The 21256-nt window shown below is 40.8% G+C and overlaps 2 protein-coding genes across 3 annotated transcripts; one reads left to right on the top strand and one right to left on the bottom strand.

The window, feature by feature from the left end:
* The first annotated feature begins 231 nt into the window (after positions 1-231).
* On the top strand, positions 232-13599 carry dennd1c (DENN domain containing 1C). 2 transcript variants are annotated; one of them, XM_050045537.1, is made up of 23 exons: positions 232-389; positions 2025-2089; positions 2803-2846; positions 4273-4322; positions 4406-4525; positions 4641-4710; positions 4807-4887; positions 4981-5046; positions 5973-6026; positions 6168-6278; positions 6563-6663; positions 7171-7216; positions 7339-7440; positions 8229-8354; positions 8525-8626; positions 10433-10523; positions 10614-10654; positions 10742-10792; positions 10892-10939; positions 11037-11144; positions 11403-11485; positions 11602-11815; positions 11909-13599. In XM_050045537.1, exons 1-23 carry the CDS (start codon positions 373-375, stop codon positions 12890-12892), a joined length of 2775 nt encoding a protein of 924 aa, XP_049901494.1. In that variant the 5' UTR covers positions 232-372; the 3' UTR covers positions 12893-13599. The 2 variants fall into 2 exon arrangements, with proteins under 2 accessions (XP_049901494.1, XP_049901495.1); XM_050045538.1 differs by lacking the exon at positions 4981-5046.
* A 46-nt stretch (positions 13600-13645) lies between these two features.
* Positions 13646-20193, bottom strand: crb3b (crumbs homolog 3b). The gene is made up of 3 exons (XM_050045304.1): positions 20024-20193; positions 16885-16972; positions 13646-14445 (listed from the first exon to the last, which is right to left on the bottom strand). The coding sequence occupies exons 1-3, from the start codon at positions 20191-20193 to the stop codon at positions 14209-14211; spliced, it is 495 nt and encodes a 164-aa protein (XP_049901261.1). The 3' UTR covers positions 13646-14208.
* Between the last annotated feature and the right edge of the window lie 1063 nt (positions 20194-21256).

A 21256-nucleotide genomic window follows, 5' to 3' on the forward strand; every position in this document is an offset into this window, starting at 1 on the left:
CCTGATGGCATATCATTTTTATAGCAGAAGAGAATATCTAATTCTTATGAAGGTAAAAGAAGGGGAAATACTATTAAAAGACAACAACGGAAATCTAACAGAGGTGATATAAATACTCTCAAACAGCTCTAAGAGGTGGTCTCATAACAGACGTCATACAAATACATACACACTGACACAACACACATACTGACATAGATCAGGAAGTGTTCTGTCATTTCGATTGCGCTGATTGCGCAGACTGCTGCTACCGCCGCTGTCTGCCTCCGTTCACACCACTGCTACATCCGAGGTATGGCTATCATCTGGTACACCTGCTGAAGACCTCTGCCCTCCTGGACAAACACATGGACACAGACATATCCAGACAACATGGGCTCCAGACTAAGGTGAGTTAATCTTGTCATTTTGGCTCAACCTTCCATCATCACTCTACCCGTCATTCTGTTCTTGTGGTTTTTATTACTTCCTCTCACAACTGCACAGGAAGTTTCCTGCAGCAACTGTGTTGCCCTTTATGTGCTGCCTGCCATACACTTCATGGTAAACCTGTTCTTGTTCAAAGCAGAGCAAAATGTTCATCTGTTTGTTGGATATGACCATTATTTGAATATTTTACAGTAATCACACTCAACCAGTGGTGGAAGAAATACTCAGGTCTTTAAGTAAAGTAGTGTATAACTACTCTGGTAAAAGTAGGCTACAAGTCCTGCATTTAAAGTGAAAGCACTTATTATGTAAAATGGCCCACTTCTGCATATTATTCTGAAGTTCTTGGGCTGTCAGATTGTTTTAACAGTTCTCTAAATTAAAGGGGGTTTAGTCTGGGATTTCACACAAGTTTGAAGTGATTGTTTCATAATTATTAATGCATTAATATGTTCATCACTTTAATGTTGCAGCTGGCCAAGATCAAGCTGATTTAAACTACTTTGTGAATCCCGCCATAGTCTGATCTTTAATAACACATCATACTTTATTACTTGATTGATATTTTGTATCTCAATCTGCAAAGTAATTGGTGACTAAAGTTATCAAATAAATATATAGTATCATAAAAAGTGCAATATTTGCCTCTGAAATGTACAGTAAATGTAGAAAGTGGCATAAAGCAGAAATACTGAAGCAAAGTACCTCAAAATTGTACTTAAGTACAGTGCTTGAGTAAATGTACTTAGTTACATTACACCACAACACCTGTCTCTAACGGATATATCCCAGTTTACCTTTGTCCTTAACAAGATACCTGTTTCATAACTTCCTGAGAGCAAAATCTTCTACATTTTCTGAAATTGCAATTTGAGTCTCTATATATATATCTATTGGGCGGGACACATCACCCCAACACACCGCCCCATATATTGATAAAAATTTAAAGAAAAAATGTGCTGTTTTGTGAAAGGCAACCACGAACCGTCTGAAATAATTATTAGCAAATGTAATCATAATCACAAATAAACTTAAACATTATTATTACTACTGGTTCTAGTTTTTTGCTGTACTGCTTTGTGTGTGGTTTTACGAGTGGTGTTGCTGTACCACAACAGAAGCCATTGCTCGATAACTGTGAATTAACGTTAAACACCACACAGTCTCTATTTCATTACTTCCAAATATATTACAAAGTGGAAAACTAGAATGTAATGTTAGTGCTATATAGGCTACATTACTTTATACAATGTTAGTATGTCTTAAAAAATGTAATTAAAAAAGTTGTATGAAAAGTCACTGAAAAGTCATAGTGTGTTCCTGTGCAGCCCTCATTCTGCTCCCTAAAATGGCACTCAGTCATCAAAACTTTTAGAATCTCTGATCCGAGATTTTTGTTTCAAAAGGCTCTAAAATTATCAGTTTAGCTGTTATGTTTCTAAAACTTCCTCCCTACTGAGGTTTTGGTCGCAGGAGGTGTCAATTGAAAATGGCCCTGATATGTGCTAAATGTTGTGCAGCTTCACAGGAATGTCTCAACATGTTTTGGTGTGAGTACAATTTCACATCAAAGCTGTGAATCTCTTTCTTGTCAGACAAAACCCTGAGCGAACGTTCTACTGGTTCTTTGAAGCAACTTGTCCTGTAGCCAGAGACAAAGGTGAGTCCTCCGTTGATGAGCCGATGTAGTATTTGAAATGACTGATTCCCAGCCTGTTCCAGTCTCTAAACAAGTGCATTGTGTGTTAAAGAGACATTCAGACGTGCCGAGTGTTTTGTCAGCAACAGAGAAGTTGATTAAAACTGTTCCTCAAATTCCTCCCGTGACTCTCTGCACCTTCTTCTTGTCATTTTCCTGCATGACCCACCACAACAATCTGACTGCTGCATGACCCACCTCAACAATCTGACAGTTAAACACCATCTGACATTTGCTTTACACTTAAAAAGCAACAGTAATTAATTTATGAAATAATGGATAAGATGATAAGACGTAGTGTATATGAAGGTGTTTCTGCTGAGCTGAGAGTTGCTCATACTTCCTGTCATGTGATCAGAAAAACCACACAGCCTGTCTAGTCACACTTGAACCAGATGGGTTTGTGGTAATGTGACAGAATGAACAGCTGGGTGTGAAATGAAAGGGTTTAAAATACTAAATACATTTTATTGACAAGTAAGTTGTGTCATTTGCACATTTTTGATCATTTGTCACCACATAAACTGGATCTTTTTCTATTTCACTCACTGTTGCCTATAAAACACTGAAAAGATTTTGCTTCTCTACATGTACTTTGTGAATAAAGTTTGTCTGGAGTATTAGCCATGAGGTTCATTCATTCAAGTATTCATTCATTATTTTTAATGTTATAGATCCTGGTGTCCTGTTTCAGTTTCCAGAGGACTTCAGTGATGAGGTAGCCACCCATGTCTCCTGCTCCTGGAAACCTATGATAGTATCATAATTTGTGGATATGTTGTCATGTTAAAATGTTCATAAGGGATTGCAGTGTTAGCCCATCGCTTTGGTTTAGACTAAAATATCTCAATTACTATTGAATGGATTGCCATGAATTTTTAGCATTCGTTGTCCTCAGAGGATGTATCTTACTTACTTACTTAGAACAGATCAACATAATAAATGTAGAGGGACAAAATATAACAACAATGTAACAATAACATTAATTTTAGTAATAATATAATAATAACAATAATAGTAATTGTGGTGGCATATGTTGTATGACTATAACAGCAGCAGTAGGAGGCATCAGGCAGGACCACAGCAGCAGCACAACCACGATACACCATGCAGTGTTTGTGACATGCAGTAATAGGACGTGAATGTTAGCAAATGAAGAAGAACCAACTTTTCAGAAACTAAGGAGAGAGAGAAGGAGAGAAGGTGTATTGTAGGAGGCCCCCCGGCAGTCTAGGCCTATGTCAGCCTAACTAGGGGCTGGTTCAAGGTAAGCCTGAGCCAGCCCTAACTATAAGCTTTATCAAAAAGGAAAGTCTAAAGATGACGATGATATAAAGTTGATTTTGGTTGTGATGTCAGGTGACCAAAATTTAATGGCAGGACATAAGTAATACCAGTGTCATTTTGAGGTACAGTATTGACGATAGATGACACTGATATTTTTTTGGTTTTAAGTTGTGTTGTTAAGTAACTAAAATCAAACCGCTTTTCCAAACATCTCATGACAATGTAATCTTGACACAGGATAACAACATTTAATCGTAAGGTATAGAGAACGAAACCCAGCGTCTGCAGAACATCATAATTTTATCATCCACATGACAAAAAATTCTAAAAACGTTATGGGATCATTTTCATTCCACCCAAAATTTTACATCTGTCTGATGTAAGAGTCCAATGTCTTTCTGACGCCATATTGACATCCAGTGCCACCTGGGTAAGTTTGTAGTAACGTTTGTAATTTGGAGTAAAAGGTCTCAACAGCTATTTGGTGGATTAGCATGAAATGTGGTTCAGACAGTCATGTCGGCTTCATTATGAATTATAATAACTTTGGTGATCTTCTGAAATTTTATCTACTAATTTAATTAATTTGTCCAATACTTTGGTTTATGACCAAATACCTGCGCAACTACTGACCTTTTCATTAGCCTCAGCTTTATTTTGTGGTTCATGCTAATTTGTTAGTTTATTAGATTCTATTGTACCTGCCTAACATTAGCATCAGTGTGAGCATGTTAGCATTCTGACTCAAAACACTGCTGTGCCTCAGTAGCCTCACGGAGCCATTAGCATTGCTGTTGTCTTTTAGACTTTGAGTTTATTTCTCACTTTTCATTTTACACATTTCTTTCCCATGATAGGAGTCTTGTCAAACATTACCCAGGTTCTGCTTCCCGTATGACATTCAAAGGTAAGTATAAACTCTCTTTACTCCAGGTTTCATTTCTATTTTGTTTTTCACATGCCTGCCTCTCACTACTCTCATCTGCACAGAGCGAGGGAGGGAGTGGCCGTGCAGCACTTTACTTTTGTTTTGACTGACCTTGAAGGATGCCAGCGGTTTGGCTTTTGTCGTCTCGCCAACAGCACGCATACCTGCCTCTGCATACTCAGGTACATTTGTGTGAGGATGTCTGAAGTGAAAGAGTAATTGTCATTTCATAATTGTCAAGTTGAACCATGCCTTTGACATCATGATTAAAACCATTATTATTGAATTTGGCTGCAGTTATCTTCCCTGGTTTGAAGTGTTTTACAAACTTCTCAACAACTTGGCTGATTGCCTCACAAAAGGACAGGTGAGTTTTCATTACTCATGTGTAATCTTTCTGCTCTGTAATCTGCACACTCTAGTGTGAGTATCATTAACATGACGACCATCATGTTCTCAACAGACCAATGAGATGAAAGCACTGCTGGCTGCTCTCTACAAGCAGCCCTTACCACTGGCAGCTGGATCTGTCACTCTGCAGATGGTAAATCTCTAATTATCCAATGAGAACCAGGAGTCACACTTGACTTTATGGCTGTTTTTTGTCAGTGGTTAGTGTGTTGTGTTTTTTTCTGAGGGAGAGCAGCTATTGGTCAGCACAGAGGTGTCTCATCCTGTTGGACACCCAGAGGGACAAGAGGGGGTGAGTCCCAAAGGGGTTCATGTGGTCTGGAGTAGCGGCCAAGCGGATACAGACTAACCCCTGCTGGAAAAATTCAGCTATCTTTGCTTGATGGCTAAAACTGATGTGTGCAGACTAAAATCTTGTCACTCACCCCTCTAATCCAATGTTTAAGCCAAACCTAATGCAATTTGCACTAATGTCTGCTGTTCATTGTGACCTTTGGAACTGTTGACTGTTTGTATCCATAACCCATGAATAACCCATGACTGTACTGAGCCCACAGTAAATGTTTTGTCCTACGAGAAAGGCCTCAAAGTGGCCAAAAGCCACAGCTGGTTGTATTTTGTGGATAGTTGCTTGGGAGTTTCATTCCAAAATAAGAAATCATCGGCTTGAAAGAAACATTGAAAACAATAATGCGGTGTCAAAATTGAGAAAATACGATAAAAGTTGTAACCCTGATTGATATGGCTGATAACAGCAAGTGTGGTCTGATACTATAGGTCCAAGAATTCTGGTTGCCTTAGCAGTAACTTGATACAGCTCTGATACGGCATTAAGTTAGTAAACGCAATTAGAATTCAGTGTGGGAATGGCGGACTCCGTCACTAACAATGAAAACGTCTATATAGAGTGGTAATTACTGAATGCAAATACCCTGAATGGCTACCGCAGATAAATGCCGAATACTGAAGATTACCATAAATAGGATTTGATTTCATAAAAATCTTAACTGTAACTTTAAGGCTGTGTTTTAGTAAGACATTGGCTTACATGTTAGTTTGCATCTAGCAAGAAATTTTGGAATGGAAGCCTCAAGTCTGATCCTGTAAACTATAATGCATGCATGCCTGTATAATGTTGTAGCCAGCTGAAAGCAAAAACACTTCCTTTAATTTTCTCCCAGTTTTCTAATTGTGTTTTGTTTCATTCATTTTGACCAGATTCCATATTTCATCGCTCCAGACCCCAGAAGTCTCCCTTCCATCCCTGAAAATGTGAGTATGGAAGATTAAACTGATTAAACTAAACTCATGGTTGCTGTCTTATACAGCAGGTGGGTTTTTGTACATTTTGCCCATTCAAACTAATGTGTGTGTGTGTGTGTGTGTGTGTGTGTGTGTGTGTTGGTTTACCAGAGGAACTTGACAGAGCTGATTGTGGCAGTAGATGTTGGGAACCTTCTCCAGCTCTATGCCAGCATGCTGTTTGAGAGACGCATCCTCATCTTTGCCAGCAAACTCAGCACAGTAAGTCACACTTTTTTGTTCTTTTATTTTTGTAGGATTTTATTTTTACGTCTGTCTAAAGAGGCATGTTCGCTCTCTCAAAACCTTATTGGAGACAGAAACCACTTTGCTGTATGCAGCTACTTGGAAACCAAGCTCAGTGCAGCCAGAATAACCTCCATTGTGCTGCCTTGAGGTCACAAATTGACCACCATATGTGGCCTATGGCAGGCCGCACAAAAAGGCTCTTGTGTCCTGCGTGTTGTTGTTGTCTGTAACAGTCGTCCATTTTGTGTTGTGTGTAGCTGACGTCTTGTGTGCACGCACTCAGTGCTGTGTTATACCCCATGTACTGGCAACACATCTTCATCCCTGTCCTCCCACCCCATCTACTGGACTACTGCTGGTAAGAAGACTACTTTTCTATCCCCCTACCGACATTCCTCCCTCCTTACCTATCTATCTGCCTATCTACCTACCTCCCCACTTACGTACATGCTTATCTACCTACCTACCTACCTGCCTCTCTACCTACCTCTCTACTTACCTACCTACATACATACGTACTTACCTACCCCATGCCTACCTTCCTACTTCCCTCCTTATCTACCCACCTATCTACCTGCCTCCCTCCTTACCTAACCTCATCCCTCCTTACCTACCTACCCACCTACCTACATTGCTTCTTACCTACCTGTCTACCTTCCTACATCACTCCTCACCTACCCACCTATCTACCTACCTCCCTCTTTACCTACCTACTTACCTACCAAGATCCCTCTTTACCTGCCCACCTATCTATCTATCTATCTATCTATCTATCTATCTATCTATCTATCTATCTATCAATACCTATCATTACCTATCAATCTACCCACCTACAGTGTACTCACACTTTTTTATTTGGTTACAGTGCACCTATGCCTTACCTGATAGGGGTCCATACCAGTCTATCTGAGGTAAACTACTGATCAAAACAATCTAAAGTCACTTTATTACCAAACCTTTGAATATACCAGCTTTGTCCCTACAGTCTGACACACCCAACAGATCATACTGTGTCTCTGTGTCCGTCTGACAGAGGGTGAGGAGTCGTGGGTTGGAGGAAGTCGTAATTCTGAATGTGGACACAAACACTCTGGAAACCCCCTTTGACGACATGAAAAGGATACCTTCAGATGTGGTAATAAAAAGTTTTCTGTAATAAATGCTCCGTGTGTAGGTTTGTGTAATCATATATGTCTTTTTGTTGTCTCTCACTTAACACTTAACTGTTTTTATAGAAAGGAGAGTATGACTGGAGAGTTATTTAAGTGAAATTTGTACCACAGAATCAGCAGATGCTTGTTAGTTAAAGGGCACAGGTGGCCTGGTGACGTATGGCCCAACAGGAAATAAACTAGGGAGTAAAAGTGCCTTTTGCACACTCCTGTTTGCGTTTATGCCACATCTGTAGGGCCGTGAAGATCAGGAAAATTAGACTGATGACAAATGTAAAAACAGCAACTTCAACAAATAGGAAGCAAAGCAGCTGATGGTTACTGTGTGAATATATTCTGTACACTGTACACAGTACACATGTTGTCGCAGCTTCACACTTGGGACTAGTCAGTGATGATCACCATTTAAAACTCAGCCTTACTAGCCCCTGCACAATCAGAAAGTGCCACCACCAGAGCAGAGACATTTTGGGGCAAGAAACTTTTGTAGAGCGACCAAATTTAGACCGTGGTTCCTCTGGTGGAAACATAGCAAGACTGAGAGTTCCTAAAATAGCTCCAAAAAATACAGTCAGGGGCTTTTGCTAGATTTTTTTATTGTCGCTGTCTACAATCGACAATCTAACAAAGGCAAAATGACAAAAAGGTTATTCTCTGTAGCAGAATGGTGTTGTCTTCATCATAGTTATTGAGCAGCAGCAGCAGTTGCTCTTGATTTATATCACAGACATAAATGTGCATATGTCTCCAGATGTCCGAGCTGAAGGTGTGTTTGAAGCGTCAGGCGGTGTCTCCTGGCTGTGGTGTCTCAAGGGCCTTCCTGAAGGCTCAGGCTCTGCTGTTTGGAGGCTACAGGGACGCTCTGCAGGGTCACAAGGTCAGTCACTCAAAACGGTTTTTGCAGAGTTTAACACTTAAGTTTCTTTCAATAAAAATTACAGCACTAAAGTGTTCTCTGCATTTCTATGGGTCATTTCTACGGGCAGCTCTACGTGCCTGTGTATATTTTTTGGACTCTGTTGTGACTATCTCTATCTTCCTTTGCAGGAGGGTGAGATGTGGTTCAGTGAGGAACTGTTTCTAGATCACAAGTCTGCCAGTATGAGGCAGTTCCTGCAGAGTGCCATTCATTTACAGTCCTTCAAACAGGTACACACTATGCCTCATGCTGATTACTGCCCTCTGCTGGACAGATACTGCCATTATAACACAGGAGAAAGGCTAGTTGGGCAGAGAATTTCAGGTCTCAGTCGCTTTGGTACATTTCTCAAATGAGAATTGAAACTACTTATTCAACCTCCACGTCATCGAGTCACTTGTGTACATTGAGGAAATTACAAATGGTTTGGCAAACTCATACAAATGATGATTTACAACTGTCTCCTGTTTCCTACATTATCAAATGCCACTGTAATGTCGATCAGAGTGTATTATACTGGTTCTGTGTTAAACAGTCTTACCCCCAAAAAACATTAGGCATGAATTAATTGCATAGGTCATTACATGAAAAATGGCTGGTTGTCATTATGTGTCAAGCACATTATCTACAGATTATTAGACTTTTTTTTGTAAATGTGTCCTAAATTGATGAATTGTTCTCAGGTGAGTCCTGACTTTCAATAATGCAGGTGAATGTATAAAGCATTAGATCAACCAATGATCAACCAGTTCTCTGAAATAGCTCACAGGTGCATCTTATCTCATGGATAAGACATTCCAAAAAAATTCTTTACACGATGCATTGCAAGGAAAGGTATCTGTTGCGATGTGGATGAGAATCTGTGGTGCGACAGACAGGAACGTCAGTCTGTCAGTGCTATTCTCCATACAGCGCTGCATGTACAGTTCTGCCCAAGGGGTGTTTCCTGTTTTCATCATCCATTGTTTATTCAGGGAAAATTGACTAAGCATTAAGCTCTTTTACAGCAGTGCCCTGAGATAACATTCAATGGGCCAGAAGGATGCAGATATTTAATTGCAATAAAGTGATGAAAAAAAGTCCATAAAAACAAAACAAGTAGCAGCAGTGTCTATCAAGAATTACAAACAGCAATAAAAAACATTAAAAATAATTAAAATGGAGTCTGCCATTAAGGACATATACATAACAACAACAACAATAAAAACAGTAATATGTAGGAAATCATGTCTGTCATTTAACCAAAGCAGCAACACTGTAAAACAACCATATCATCTAGCATACACTTGAAATGATCTACAGATACATACCTGTCCAGTTTAAATACCTCTTGCAACTTGTTCCATTTATGTGGGGTGAAAAAACTAAAAGCTAATTTACAGAGCTCAGAACTGATCTGAGGGGTTTCAAGAGATGAAAAATCGTGTCAGTCCTGTGTGTGGAGCATTTCCTGTTTACATACCTATTTTCTTTTTTTGTCCTGTGTGCTATGCAGTGCTGTAAAACAGTCTTTTTCTTTTCTGTATTGCAATGACATGATCTGTCAACAAATTAAAGTACAAATTGTATAGGTGTGAATGTGAATCCTGTCCAACTCTCACAATCAAATCTGCCACATTCAGCAATGTGTGACTTTGTACTGCTGAAATTGACATAAATATTTACTTTAGAGATTTTGATTAAGATACAGGCTTGTGCAATGTGTGGTGCTGTTTGTACGAATAGTTTCCTAGAAGTGCATTTATTGTTTTGCAAGATGATTCAGGAAATATACCAAAGCGACCGAGAGAAAATGTCTCCGACATCGTTTGATGCAGGTTCTTAATTTCACAGACTATGTGTTGGTTGCTATTTCAGGCCTGGTGTTTAGATGTCTAACATGATAAAAGCCACAGAACTGTATGCTGCATGATAAAGTGCTGATAAATCAGTTGTGAAGTCAGCGGGTCATACTTAGGTTACTGCTAACGAGTGAGCATTCTCATGTGTTTTATTCTGGTAATTAAAAATGATCAAATATTTGTTTGCTTTTTTAGTTCATTGATGGTCGCCTGGATATTCTAAACAAAGGGACGGAACCAGACGATCTCTTTGAGGAGGAGATCCTAAAGTGTGAAACAGCTGCAGGTGTGTATTTGTGTGTGTGTGCATGTGTCTAATTACCTAGTACTCACTTAACACTCATCCTCTTCCCTTTGTGCTTCTGTGTGTTTACAGGGAGAGGCAGATCTTATCAACAGCTAGTTGGTAATTTGAAGGTAAGTTTTCATTTTTAATGAAGCAGGTTGAAGTTTGTTCCCCTCTTGCTGAAAAGTGCAACACTGACACTCTTGTACTTTTGACAGAAAGGGGGAGGAGCCCTCATCCTTAACATGAAGTCCAAAGCGAACATGAGGGTGAGTGTGAGCCAAGGTGTTTTTGCAGGGAGGAGGGCGAGTGAATATAGTCTGTGTTATCAAAACAACTCTGTTCACAATGATTTTAATCTCTCCCAGGCCAAAGGTCTCACCAAGTCTGGGTTGAAAAACCTGCTGATGCACAAGGTGGGTCAGCGTTTATGTGGGCACATGCTTCAGTTGAATCAAAATCTGCAGTGGTGTTACTATAATACTTTTCCTTGTGTGTTTGTGTGCAATGCAGGTCCACAATGACGAACACTCCCTACAAAGGGGAGGATCTATGTCACACCGCCGTGCCCAGTCTGACTGCTTGCAGAACCGCCTGCCAATCACACAACACTTTGGGAAGGTGAGATCTGTCTCAAAACAATCACATATCTGTTTTAAATATTATAAAACTGTAACGGACATCATACACATTCACCCTCCTCATTACCCAATCTGCTTATTCTATTGTCCTGCACTGCTTCTTTGTGCTGTTTGTGCCTTTTATTGCTCCATTTCTATGCTCTGCTTTATTTTGATTCCCTCCAATATCTGTCACCTCTGTTTGGGAATGTTGCGTTGCTATTTCTTTGCCTCGCTACTCTATGTTGCCTCATGTCAGTCTCGCCCCCGTCGGCCTGCTCACAAACTTAGGGCTCTCAGAGACGAGGAGGACGTGCAGGACAACAGAGACACATGGGATGGGTGAGAGTCAGAGAGAAACTGAGAGATGGAGAAATGTGGAAAACCCCAGGGTAAATATAACAATACATGTATAAATGTTCTTGTTTGTGCCATTCCTGCTTATCTCTTTGCATCAGAGCTGTGTCTGGGCCCGTGGTCGAGCCTGACTCTGAGCTCCAGAAGGATGAAGAAGAAGGGGAAGATTCCATGCTATGTGACTCAGAGGAGATGGATCTGCTGGGGGAGATCTTTGACACGCTCAGCTCCCGGAGCTCCCACGACCGCGGCCTGCTGTATGGCACACGCAGCCTGGATCTTTTTGGACCGGACAGCCATGACTATATCACAAAGGTAAGAAGATCACACACACACACACACACACACACACACACACACACACGTGCATGTGATTTCTGGTCTTACATTAGGTGTTGTGTTTTCCAGCGTGGTTTTCCAGCCAACCCCAGCCAGGAGAGCCTGTCCCTGTCCATCAGCGGCAGCGGCAGCCTGCACAGCTGGAATCTGGAAACCACAGAGGAGCTGTCAGACCTGACGGAAGACTCTGATTGCCTGGACACCAGCGTGCCAGAGGAGGAGGGGACAGAGAGTCTGCAGGCAGCGTGTGAAATAGAGGAGCAAGAAAGCAGACAGAGGGAGGTAGGAGAGAAACAGGAAGAAGTGAAGGTTGCAATAAATGGGAAACAAGAAGAAGAAGTATATGATGGAAATAACTCAGAGGAAGTGAAGTTAGAGGAAGAGATGGAGAAAAGGAGTCAAGAAAAGAGAGTGAGTTTAGGAGAGGACCCTGTGAAAGAAATGGCTGAAAAGTGTGAGGATGACGGGTTGAAAGAAAATCAGGAAGAAAGTCAGAGTGAGGAGATAGCTGAGGGACAGGAGAAGGACGGAGCGAATGAAATGCAGAAAGATGAAGAAGGAGAGGAAGAGGGAAAAGAGCAGCAGGAGGAGAAAGGTAAAGAGGTGGAAGAATCTTTAAACAAACTAAATCATCCCAATGATGAGGAGGAGCAGCAGCAACAGGAGGACAATCTGAAACTCACAGCATCTCCGGGGCCCCAAAGTCTCATCATTGACCCTAAACCTCCAGCAGGTCAGGAAACAAAGAGTGAAGAAGCAGTGAAAAAAGAGGAGCAGAAGTTGAGACAGACCCCCACTCCTCCTAAAGTGCTTTCTGCTGTAGCACGCTTCCAGTCTCAGGCGCATAGCCAGAGCTTTCAGGTGAAGTCCAGGACCAAGCCACTGGCTGAATCTGGGAGACCCTGCAACGCGCTTTGGAGCAGAGAGAACGCACAAACTCACCCGCCATGTGACTTGAATGTATCGGAAGGGAAAAACCACTCAGAGGAGCACGAGGAGGAGGAGCTGCCTCTAATCAAAGTGTCTGAACTTAAGAAGAGATTTGAAGCTTAAAGGATGAGGCTGGTGAGATTCTAGTTGGTCTTACTTTCAACAAATCCAATGAAAATACCAAAATGAGCAAAGTCTGTCTCTCAGTACTTTCTGGTTTCTCCAGTTTCTCCTGCCTGTGTGTGACTCTCAGTCCCAAGCCCATTGGCTTCTATTGTAGATCTTTGAAAAGGGGACACAAGCAAGGCTGTAGTCATGTCACCAATGTTGTTTGGGGGGGGGCTGAGTGTGTGTTCATCATAATGAAGGAACACGCCACCCAGTGACAGTGTGGCTCACTCGTGTGGTTTTAATAGGTTTTGGTCTTTTCATGGGATTTGTTGAAAGTAAGGAAAAACACAAACTTGCTGTCAGGTCACCTCGCCAAAAATGAGCAAATATTTAAAGAGATTTTTGTTTGTCTGAACGTCGTGCACTTCATGAAATGACTGGTGAATTCCACTTAGAATTAAGTAAACAAGGCTGCATGAATGAAATCAATGAGTTCTCTAACAGTGAGGGCGAATGATGTTCAGCATATCTGCTACTGTATGACGGCCTGTTTGTCACTGATGCATGAATATTTTCTACAAGTGTATGTGTGTGAGAAAGAGATACGCACTCCATCAGCTAAAACTGACAAATGAGGATGAGTTTTGCATTTCTGGTAAGTCTGAATCTGAATATCTGAATAACTTAAAAACTAATAAACTCAACATGTTGAACATTTACTGTAACATCCCTTCAATGCTGCGACACAGGGGACAGACAGGGTCGTGGACATTCCTTGTTTATTTACAGAACACCTTGTGTAGCATGCATACTGATTTTTTTAATAATTTTTTTAAGAAATTGAGCGTCTCATAGCGTGACATAAAAGTGCATCACAGTCATTGTTTTCATCAATATCCTTCATCATTGGAAATAGTGTAAAACACAGTGTTTTATATATAAATACACAGAACAGTTCAAATATACTAACCTCTGTACAAATACAAAATATACTTTAGCTCATGTTCTTTATGTGGCAGAATAAAGGGAGTTTTTTTTTTTTTTTTTTTTTTTTTTATAAAGGAATACAACAGGCATTATAATGGCACATTTCATGCAGTGAAACAGGTGATAGAAGTGACAGTCTGTGTATTTGTCACCGAGAATGAAAAGGTGCGGCACAAACAGTGTTCCTTGTGTCTAAAGAGTTTCTGGTGCAAAGGACAAACACGGGTCATCCCCGAGGACAGCCACACAGCAACATCAGAAGACATCAGGCATCAATCCTCAGTTGTACACAGTGACGGGGAGTGGGGTGGCTCAGGTGTGAGTCCACTTTTATGCGTTCATCATATGAGGCGCTCTTCTTTGGGCAGCGGTAGAGGCAGGCCAGGTTTTTCAGATCCCGCCGATCCCGTCTGTTTCTTCTCCTCTGCGCTGGGCCTGTATGTTCCCTCCATCCTCCTTTTCTTCCTGATGAGGCACAGCAGCAGCAGCACAGCCAGGCTGAGCACGGACAGCACGGTCAACACAAACACTGATACTGTAGGGTGGATTAACACCTGCATCGCCATGGTGACAGACAGCTGAGGAGGGAATCACACACACAGGTCGGGCAGAGGGGTCAGTAAATGTATAACTCCAGATAAAACTATTGATTGAGGTCAAACAAAGTCTATGTGATGTTTTGGTATGCAATATCCAAAGAATTTCAAATAAGTTTCCTGGAGAGAACTTTGTAATTTGGCAATCATTATACATTTTCGATGATTTAACTTTTATTTTACCAGCAATATTCCCATTGAGTTTCAAAATCTCTCTGGTCAAGACAGTAGCGCAAAGAGTTTCACAACAGACTTAAAACCAGTTGCCGATTTACAGCATACAACTGAATTATCAGCGTTCTGTGACTCCTTCAGTAAGTCCTTAATCCTGTTTTTCAAATATTTCAAGCTTATAATATGAGCCAGATTAAGGTGTCTCTGTAGCAGACGCTGTGATGAGGGAGCAAAAGCCTTAGGAGAACAGTGCAGGCTCGTGGACGGACGCACATAAATTGTTCATGCGACCAAAGGTTGCAGTTATAGTGATAGTTTTAGGAGTCAGTAGAGAAGGAGGAGGCAGTTTATGTAGTATGGCCTCATAAAGAACTGCTATGACATGTGGAAAGCCAAATCAAAATCACAACGGGAGAATGCAGAGAATACAGAGCGTGTTCAATTGGTGCACTTCAAATTACAGTAAAAGCATATCCTACAGTCTTTGAATCAATGAATAGCAGGTAAACTAAATATGTAAAAATAAAAATTGTTATTTGTCTACAGGCAAGTATACAACAGTAACGTTTTTAATAATGTGAATTCACTTATGAATATTTTCACGTGTTTAAAATGAGCTTTTCTTTTGAGGGAATTCATATTTTTTTTTGTAATTTGTACCAAAGCACACTCTTCAAAAATTTAGGGGAATACTTAATCATCAGTTTAACACCCAGTCAGTTAAACTTCAGGGATATCAATCTGTCCATTTAAGAAGCACAAGTGATTGTGAATCAGTTTCAGCTGCTTTGGTGCAAATGAAAGTGACAACAGGTACAATGGAGAGACAAAAGCAAGACAATCCCCACTAAGGAATGGTTTTACATGTGGTGGCCACAGACAGTTGCTCTCTCCTTATCCTTCCTGACTGATTCTTCTCTAGTTTGGTGTTCTGCTAGTGTCCTTGTCACTACTAGTAGCATGAAGCGGTTCCTGCAGCCCAATCAGGTTGCACAGGTCGTCCAGCTCCTCCAGGATGGCACATCCATATGTGTGGTCGCAAGAAGGTTTGCTGTGTCTCCCAGCACAGTCTCAAGAGCATAGAGGAAACACCAGGAGACCGACCGTTACGCCAGGAGGGCTGGACGGGGTCGTAGACGGGCATCAACCCAGCAGCAGGAGCGGTATCTGCTCCTTTGTGTGAGGAGGAACAGGAGGGGCACTGCCAGAGCCCTACAGAATGACCTCCAGCAGGCTACTGGTGTGCATGTTTCTGACCAAACTGTCAGAAACAGACTCCAGGAGGGTGGCATGAGGGCCCACGTCCTGTAGTGGGACCTGTGCTCACAGGTCAGCACCGTGCAGCTCGATTGGCCAGAGAACACCAGAACTGGCATATTCGCCATTGGCGCCCCATTGTCTTCACAGGTGAGAGCAGGTTCACAGTGAGCACGTGACGGCAGTGAAAAAGTATGGAGACGCTGTGGTGAACGTTATGCTCCATGCAACATCATAAATCATGACCAGTTTGGTGGTGGGTCAGTGATGGTCTGGGGAGGCATATCCTAGGAGGGTCACACAGACCTCCATGTCATAGCCAACAGTACCCTGACTGCTGTTAGGTACCTGGAAGAAATTCTCGGAGTGACTGTCCGATCTTACGCTGGTGCAGTGGGCTCTCGGTTCCTCCTGGTGCAGGACAGTTCCCGGTCTCATGTGGACAGTATGTAGACGGTTCCTGGATGACCAAGGCGTTGATGTCATTGCCTTGCCCTCTCATTTCCCTGACCTAAATCCAACTGAGCACCTATGGGACGTTATGTATCGGTGCATCCGACACCGCTAAGTACCACCACAGACTGTCCAAGAGTTCACTGATGTCCTGACCCAGGTTTGGGAGGAGATCCTCAAGGACACCATCTACTTACTCATCAGGAGCATGCCCAGACGTTGTCAGGAGGTCATACAGGCATGCGGGGGCCGTACAAACTACCAAATCCAGCTGAATCCAGCCCTCCATATGTTGATGGTTTTGGTTTCCACTGTTACATCATTTTGCTCTCAACAATTTATACAATGTACATCAGTAAAGATTTTCAACTTAAATAATTCGTTTATCAAGGTCTGATGTGTGATTCAAGTCCTCCCTTTAATTATGAGCAGCGTTTATTCCAGGAAACATCCTAGGAAGCAACATTCCCAGAAAATGAAGAGTTACCAAAGTCTCCTTAGCAGCAAATGCGGGAATGAGATCATGTCTGAACTCACCTTTCTAAGAACAGAAAATATTGCGAGGCCTGTGTTCTTACATCGGGACCAACACAGCATCAGCTGGATAGAAATGACAGTGGGGCATCTGAAAAAAAAGGACAAATCAGAGGTTGATCAGATGGGTCTCAGCACTGTCCAAGATTTTATGAACAAGAGAAAAAACAGATGCTTTAGGTTAGACAGCATTGACTAAGAAAGGCCCATGTCAAATCACATTTTATTCATACAACACAAATTGTGAAAAAACAAAACAAAACAAAACAAGGTAATTAAATATGCATGTGAACAAGAGAAGGGGAGAGACCATCACCACAGGTACATACAGTGTCTGTGCTGTGTGTCTGGCCTGCTGTTGACAGTTTACACCTCATGGAAATGAGAAAGACTAAAAACTCCACAGCCAGATGACCTGTGTAACAAGAAAGCAACCTAATTGTCAAGGAAATATGCTTCTTCCAGGCCTTTGTTACCCCTTTTCCACCAAATTAGCTATAGTTTTTTAACTGGTTCTGTTTGGGATTCTTGGAACCATGGCGCTATCCAGCTCACGTTTCCACCAGTTGAGAGTGGAACCATTGTAATCGAGAATGTGTCATCAATGGAGGTCGTTGCACAATGGGAGAAAATAGTAGTAGGAAAATCATGGATTGCATTGATTAGCTGCAAACATTAGTTCTGTTATTACAGATATTAGTTTTTATTATTAGTGTTAATGAGACCACTGCACTCTCTATTTTTCTGACAGTTTCTCACTTGACTTCTCCATTGCTGTCATCTCCATCCTCTCTTTCCAACCTGTACAATACCACACACCCACTGCACAGTTCGCACTTCAGCTCAAGAAAAACCTGGTATTTTTTGGTTCCAGTTGAGAACCAACGTTTTGGGGTTTAAGCCAATTTATTTTGGTGGAAATGCCGGTTCAAAATTAGGTGTCAGAGCAAGTACAGAACCAGTTCCATGTTGGTGAAAGAGGGGTATGGGAGCTTTAAATACCAGGAGAAAGATCTTATCAACTCAGGACAGCTAAAATGTTTAGGAGCAATTATGTCACTGACACAACTTAGTCAAGACAAGAACTTCAGCATTTTGGATGAGCTATAGATGAGTTGCACGCCTTGAGAAAAAAATGGCACCATACTTTTTGTTGCTCCATGTATGATGTTACATCTTGTCCAATACAACACCAGGAAGTATGAGCTCTAAAGTTACCACAGAGGTCAATAAACACTTCACTAACACAAACACCAAAGTTTCGGCTGAGTGTTTCACACAGGTAGTATTTACAGCAGGGCTGTGGTACTGGATTGTATTACATTCGTCAGGGTTGTTGAAGTTTTCCGCTCAGCGAGTGTGTTATTTCCAAAAAGACCAACAATATGCCGTACACTGAAAGTTAGCCTAACAGTAGTGCAGGTAGACAAAGACAAACATGTTGATTTATAGAATTATGTGTGAGCAGAACAATCAATGCTAATGAAAATATTATGTTATCAAAAATATATATTATAGTGCAGTATCCAAATTGCAGGAGCTGCAATTATTGCTAACATATAAAATCTGTCACAGCATCCCATTATAAATAAAGCATTGAGATGCTACAGAGATGGCTACAAATTATAATCCAGATTTACGGAAACATACACTCTAAAACAATGACAAAATAAAGTTTTTCATCATTAAAAAAAATTAAGTTATTTTCATTAACGTGTTTTAGTCCGTTGACAACTTATTTTAAGAAGACGGTCAAAATCCAAAACATCTTTGACATTGTTGAGTAGAATGGAATTAAAATAAACAAGTCAGAATATGTTAAATATATAGTTTCACTGTCACTAAATATCAGCACAACTTTTGGAGAAATATCAATTGATTCAACTTAATTAAGCTTTTCGAGGTCAAAGCAAATCATGTTGGTTGTACTGAACTAACTGAGTTTGTCAGATTAAAAAAGACTCATGGGATTTACTCAATGATGCTAGAATTGGTGTGACTTAAAAAGATGCATGCAAATTGTTACCTTAATTATCTTAAATTAAATTTTTTATTTTTGGTACTCCAGCAAAGATCACATTGTCATCATTTTTATATTTCTGTCAGTTAAAATGACATGCAAAAAATACCACTCCCACCAAAAACACAACTCATATCGCAATATCCATCAAAATAACTGCAATGATTTTCTTTTTTTGCTATAATGCCGTTCTAATAAAAAGCATTACAGCTGAAGCGATTAGTCAATTCATTTCCTAATGGAAAATAAATTGGCAAATATTTTGATAAGAAACCAATCATTTGAGTCACTTTTTGGACAAAAATACCAAACATTTATTTGCTACTTCTCCTTTTATATTATACTAAATTAAACATATTTAGTCTTTAGACATTTCAAGACAACTGAAGATGTCTTGAAGGAAGCTGTCAATGTTATTTCCCATTATTTTATGATATTTTATAAGAAAAATCAATTATCAATTGTTTGAGAAAAATATCAGTTGTATTCCTACAATGATGAATTAACATTTACCTGTACACATCAATTAAAATAAATCACATATTTACTGTTGATGCACCTTTGTAACCTTTGTGTAAATGAGTTTATAAATCAATATATAATATGTTTACATGGACAGACCACCGAAACCACAGAGTACATCCTCTTAAGAACCACATAAGATGGATATAATGATGCAGTAGAAGAAAGAGAGGAAATTAAACTCACCATAAATGACCTGTCGCGTTACACACTCAGGTTATTTCAAAGATAACGTGTTGGAGCTCCTTCAGACTCTGAAAAAGCCAATTTCCTCCCTAATCCTGAACTAAACTAATCACACCAACACACCCACTCAAGTTTTATATTGCTACAGGCGGACGCATGTGTGCGCGCGGCGGAATGCTGCAGTTCCTGCTGCACCTGTTGAGCCGGTGCTGCTCAGCTCAGGTGAGCCTGCTGCTGTTGCTGCTGCTGCTGGGAAATGACAGGTGAAACCACTGATACGTAAAGAAATACAGGAGCCTCTGCAGGCTCTCTGACTCACGAGGACGCTCAGAAACGGTTTCGGTTATAGCTCGAGTCGCAGGTCACCTGTAGTCTGCCTTTGAGGGGAAATTTGGTAAATGACTCGGGAGTTACCTGCCGGTTAGTGAGCGTACAGGTGAGATGGCGGCCGACGTGCCCCGTGGTGACTCTTGGTTCAAAGCAAGGTGTTGTAGCAAAGCGACAAAAGTTTTAATCCGGCCCGGGCTTGGTGTGTACGCGGCATAGCTGAAACTATTTTCTCTCACACTCACCTGCCTGTGCATATGCAAATGAGCTTAGTCACGTGCCCTGTGTGCGCCAATCAGAAACGTCTCCTTATCTCACTTCCTCTGCCTGCTGCTCACTCCCTTCGTTTTCTTTTTTCTTTTTTTTTGCCATCAAATAGTTTTAATTTTAACATTTCATGATCTTATTGCTTGTTTTAAAATGTCCTACTTTGAAAGCACAAAGCACAGAGCTGAGTGCAGAGATGCCTGGGTTGACTGATTGCCAGATGATCAATCACTGTGATATCATGAAGGTTTAATAATTAGAGAGGAAAGGCCTTGAGCGAGTTGAGAAGGCTGTTGTTTGTCAGATGGTGACAATCTGCTTTCTGGTGTGGCCTACTTTCATTATTACTGATCAAACAAACTTTGTCCATGTCCAAATAGTAGGACTCCTGACGTGCAGGACAAAGACACAGTGTGGATTTGGGCTTATCAGAGGTTAAAAAGAAAATAAGAATGAGTCATTCAAAGGAAAGTTAAACGCACAGACATAATGTCTCTTCAGACCTACACAAGTCACACAGAGAGGCTTCCTTTTTTAGTACAGACCTTTCAAACGTGTAGGTTTCCTTGCAAAATTGGAGGTAGGGATGGACACATTGGGGGCTTTGGAAATTTTGCGCATCAAACACTTCATTTCCTTCATCCTGGTGTATTTTCTGCACAACTTTATGGTGGAGACAGTTTTATGTAAGGTAAAACACCAGGTGACAATTCAAAACAAAAAACATATTATGGCATCCTGTATTGCTCTTAAACGTTTATTCTCCTGTAGATCAGCTTTTCTTATTTAATATAGCTTTGCAGAGTACACACACACACACACACACACACACATATGCATCCTCTTTTGTGTCTTTTGTCTGGAAAACTAATCTCTGTAAATGTGCATGTGTCACCAATGATAAATTATGCAATTTTAATTAATAGACAAACCCCTGAACTTTAATTTCATTTCATGTATTTGTCCCATGACCATATCACATGGCATGCAGTACAAACATTACACACAATAACAAAACAATGGCACACGGCGGGCTAAAGTACAGCCAATGCT

This window comes from Epinephelus moara, chromosome 5 (genome assembly GCF_006386435.1).
Source record: "Epinephelus moara isolate mb chromosome 5, YSFRI_EMoa_1.0, whole genome shotgun sequence".
NCBI lineage: Eukaryota > Metazoa > Chordata > Actinopteri > Perciformes > Serranidae > Epinephelus > Epinephelus moara.

What these genes read in the sequence shown, in the direction of transcription:
- dennd1c (XM_050045537.1), top strand. An exon ending in TCCATACCAGTCTATCTGAG is followed by an intron (nt 7,217 to 7,338) that starts GTAAACTACTGA and finishes TCCGTCTGACAG; the next exon opens with AGGGTGAGGAGTCGTGGGTT. An exon ending in AAAACCTGCTGATGCACAAG is followed by an intron (nt 10,940 to 11,036) that starts GTGGGTCAGCGT and finishes TGTGCAATGCAG; the next exon opens with GTCCACAATGACGAACACTC.
- crb3b (XM_050045304.1), bottom strand. Translation starts at nt 20,193, where the DNA reads ATGCACAGGCAGGTGAGTGTGAGAGAAAATAGTTTCAGCTATGCCGCG. An exon ending in GTACGCTCACTAACCGGCAG is followed by an intron (nt 16,973 to 20,023) that starts GTAACTCCCGAG and finishes CTTTTTTTTCAG; the next exon opens with ATGCCCCACTGTCATTTCTA. An exon ending in TATTTTCTGTTCTTAGAAAG is followed by an intron (nt 14,446 to 16,884) that starts GTGAGTTCAGAC and finishes TTCCCTCCTCAG; the next exon opens with CTGTCTGTCACCATGGCGAT.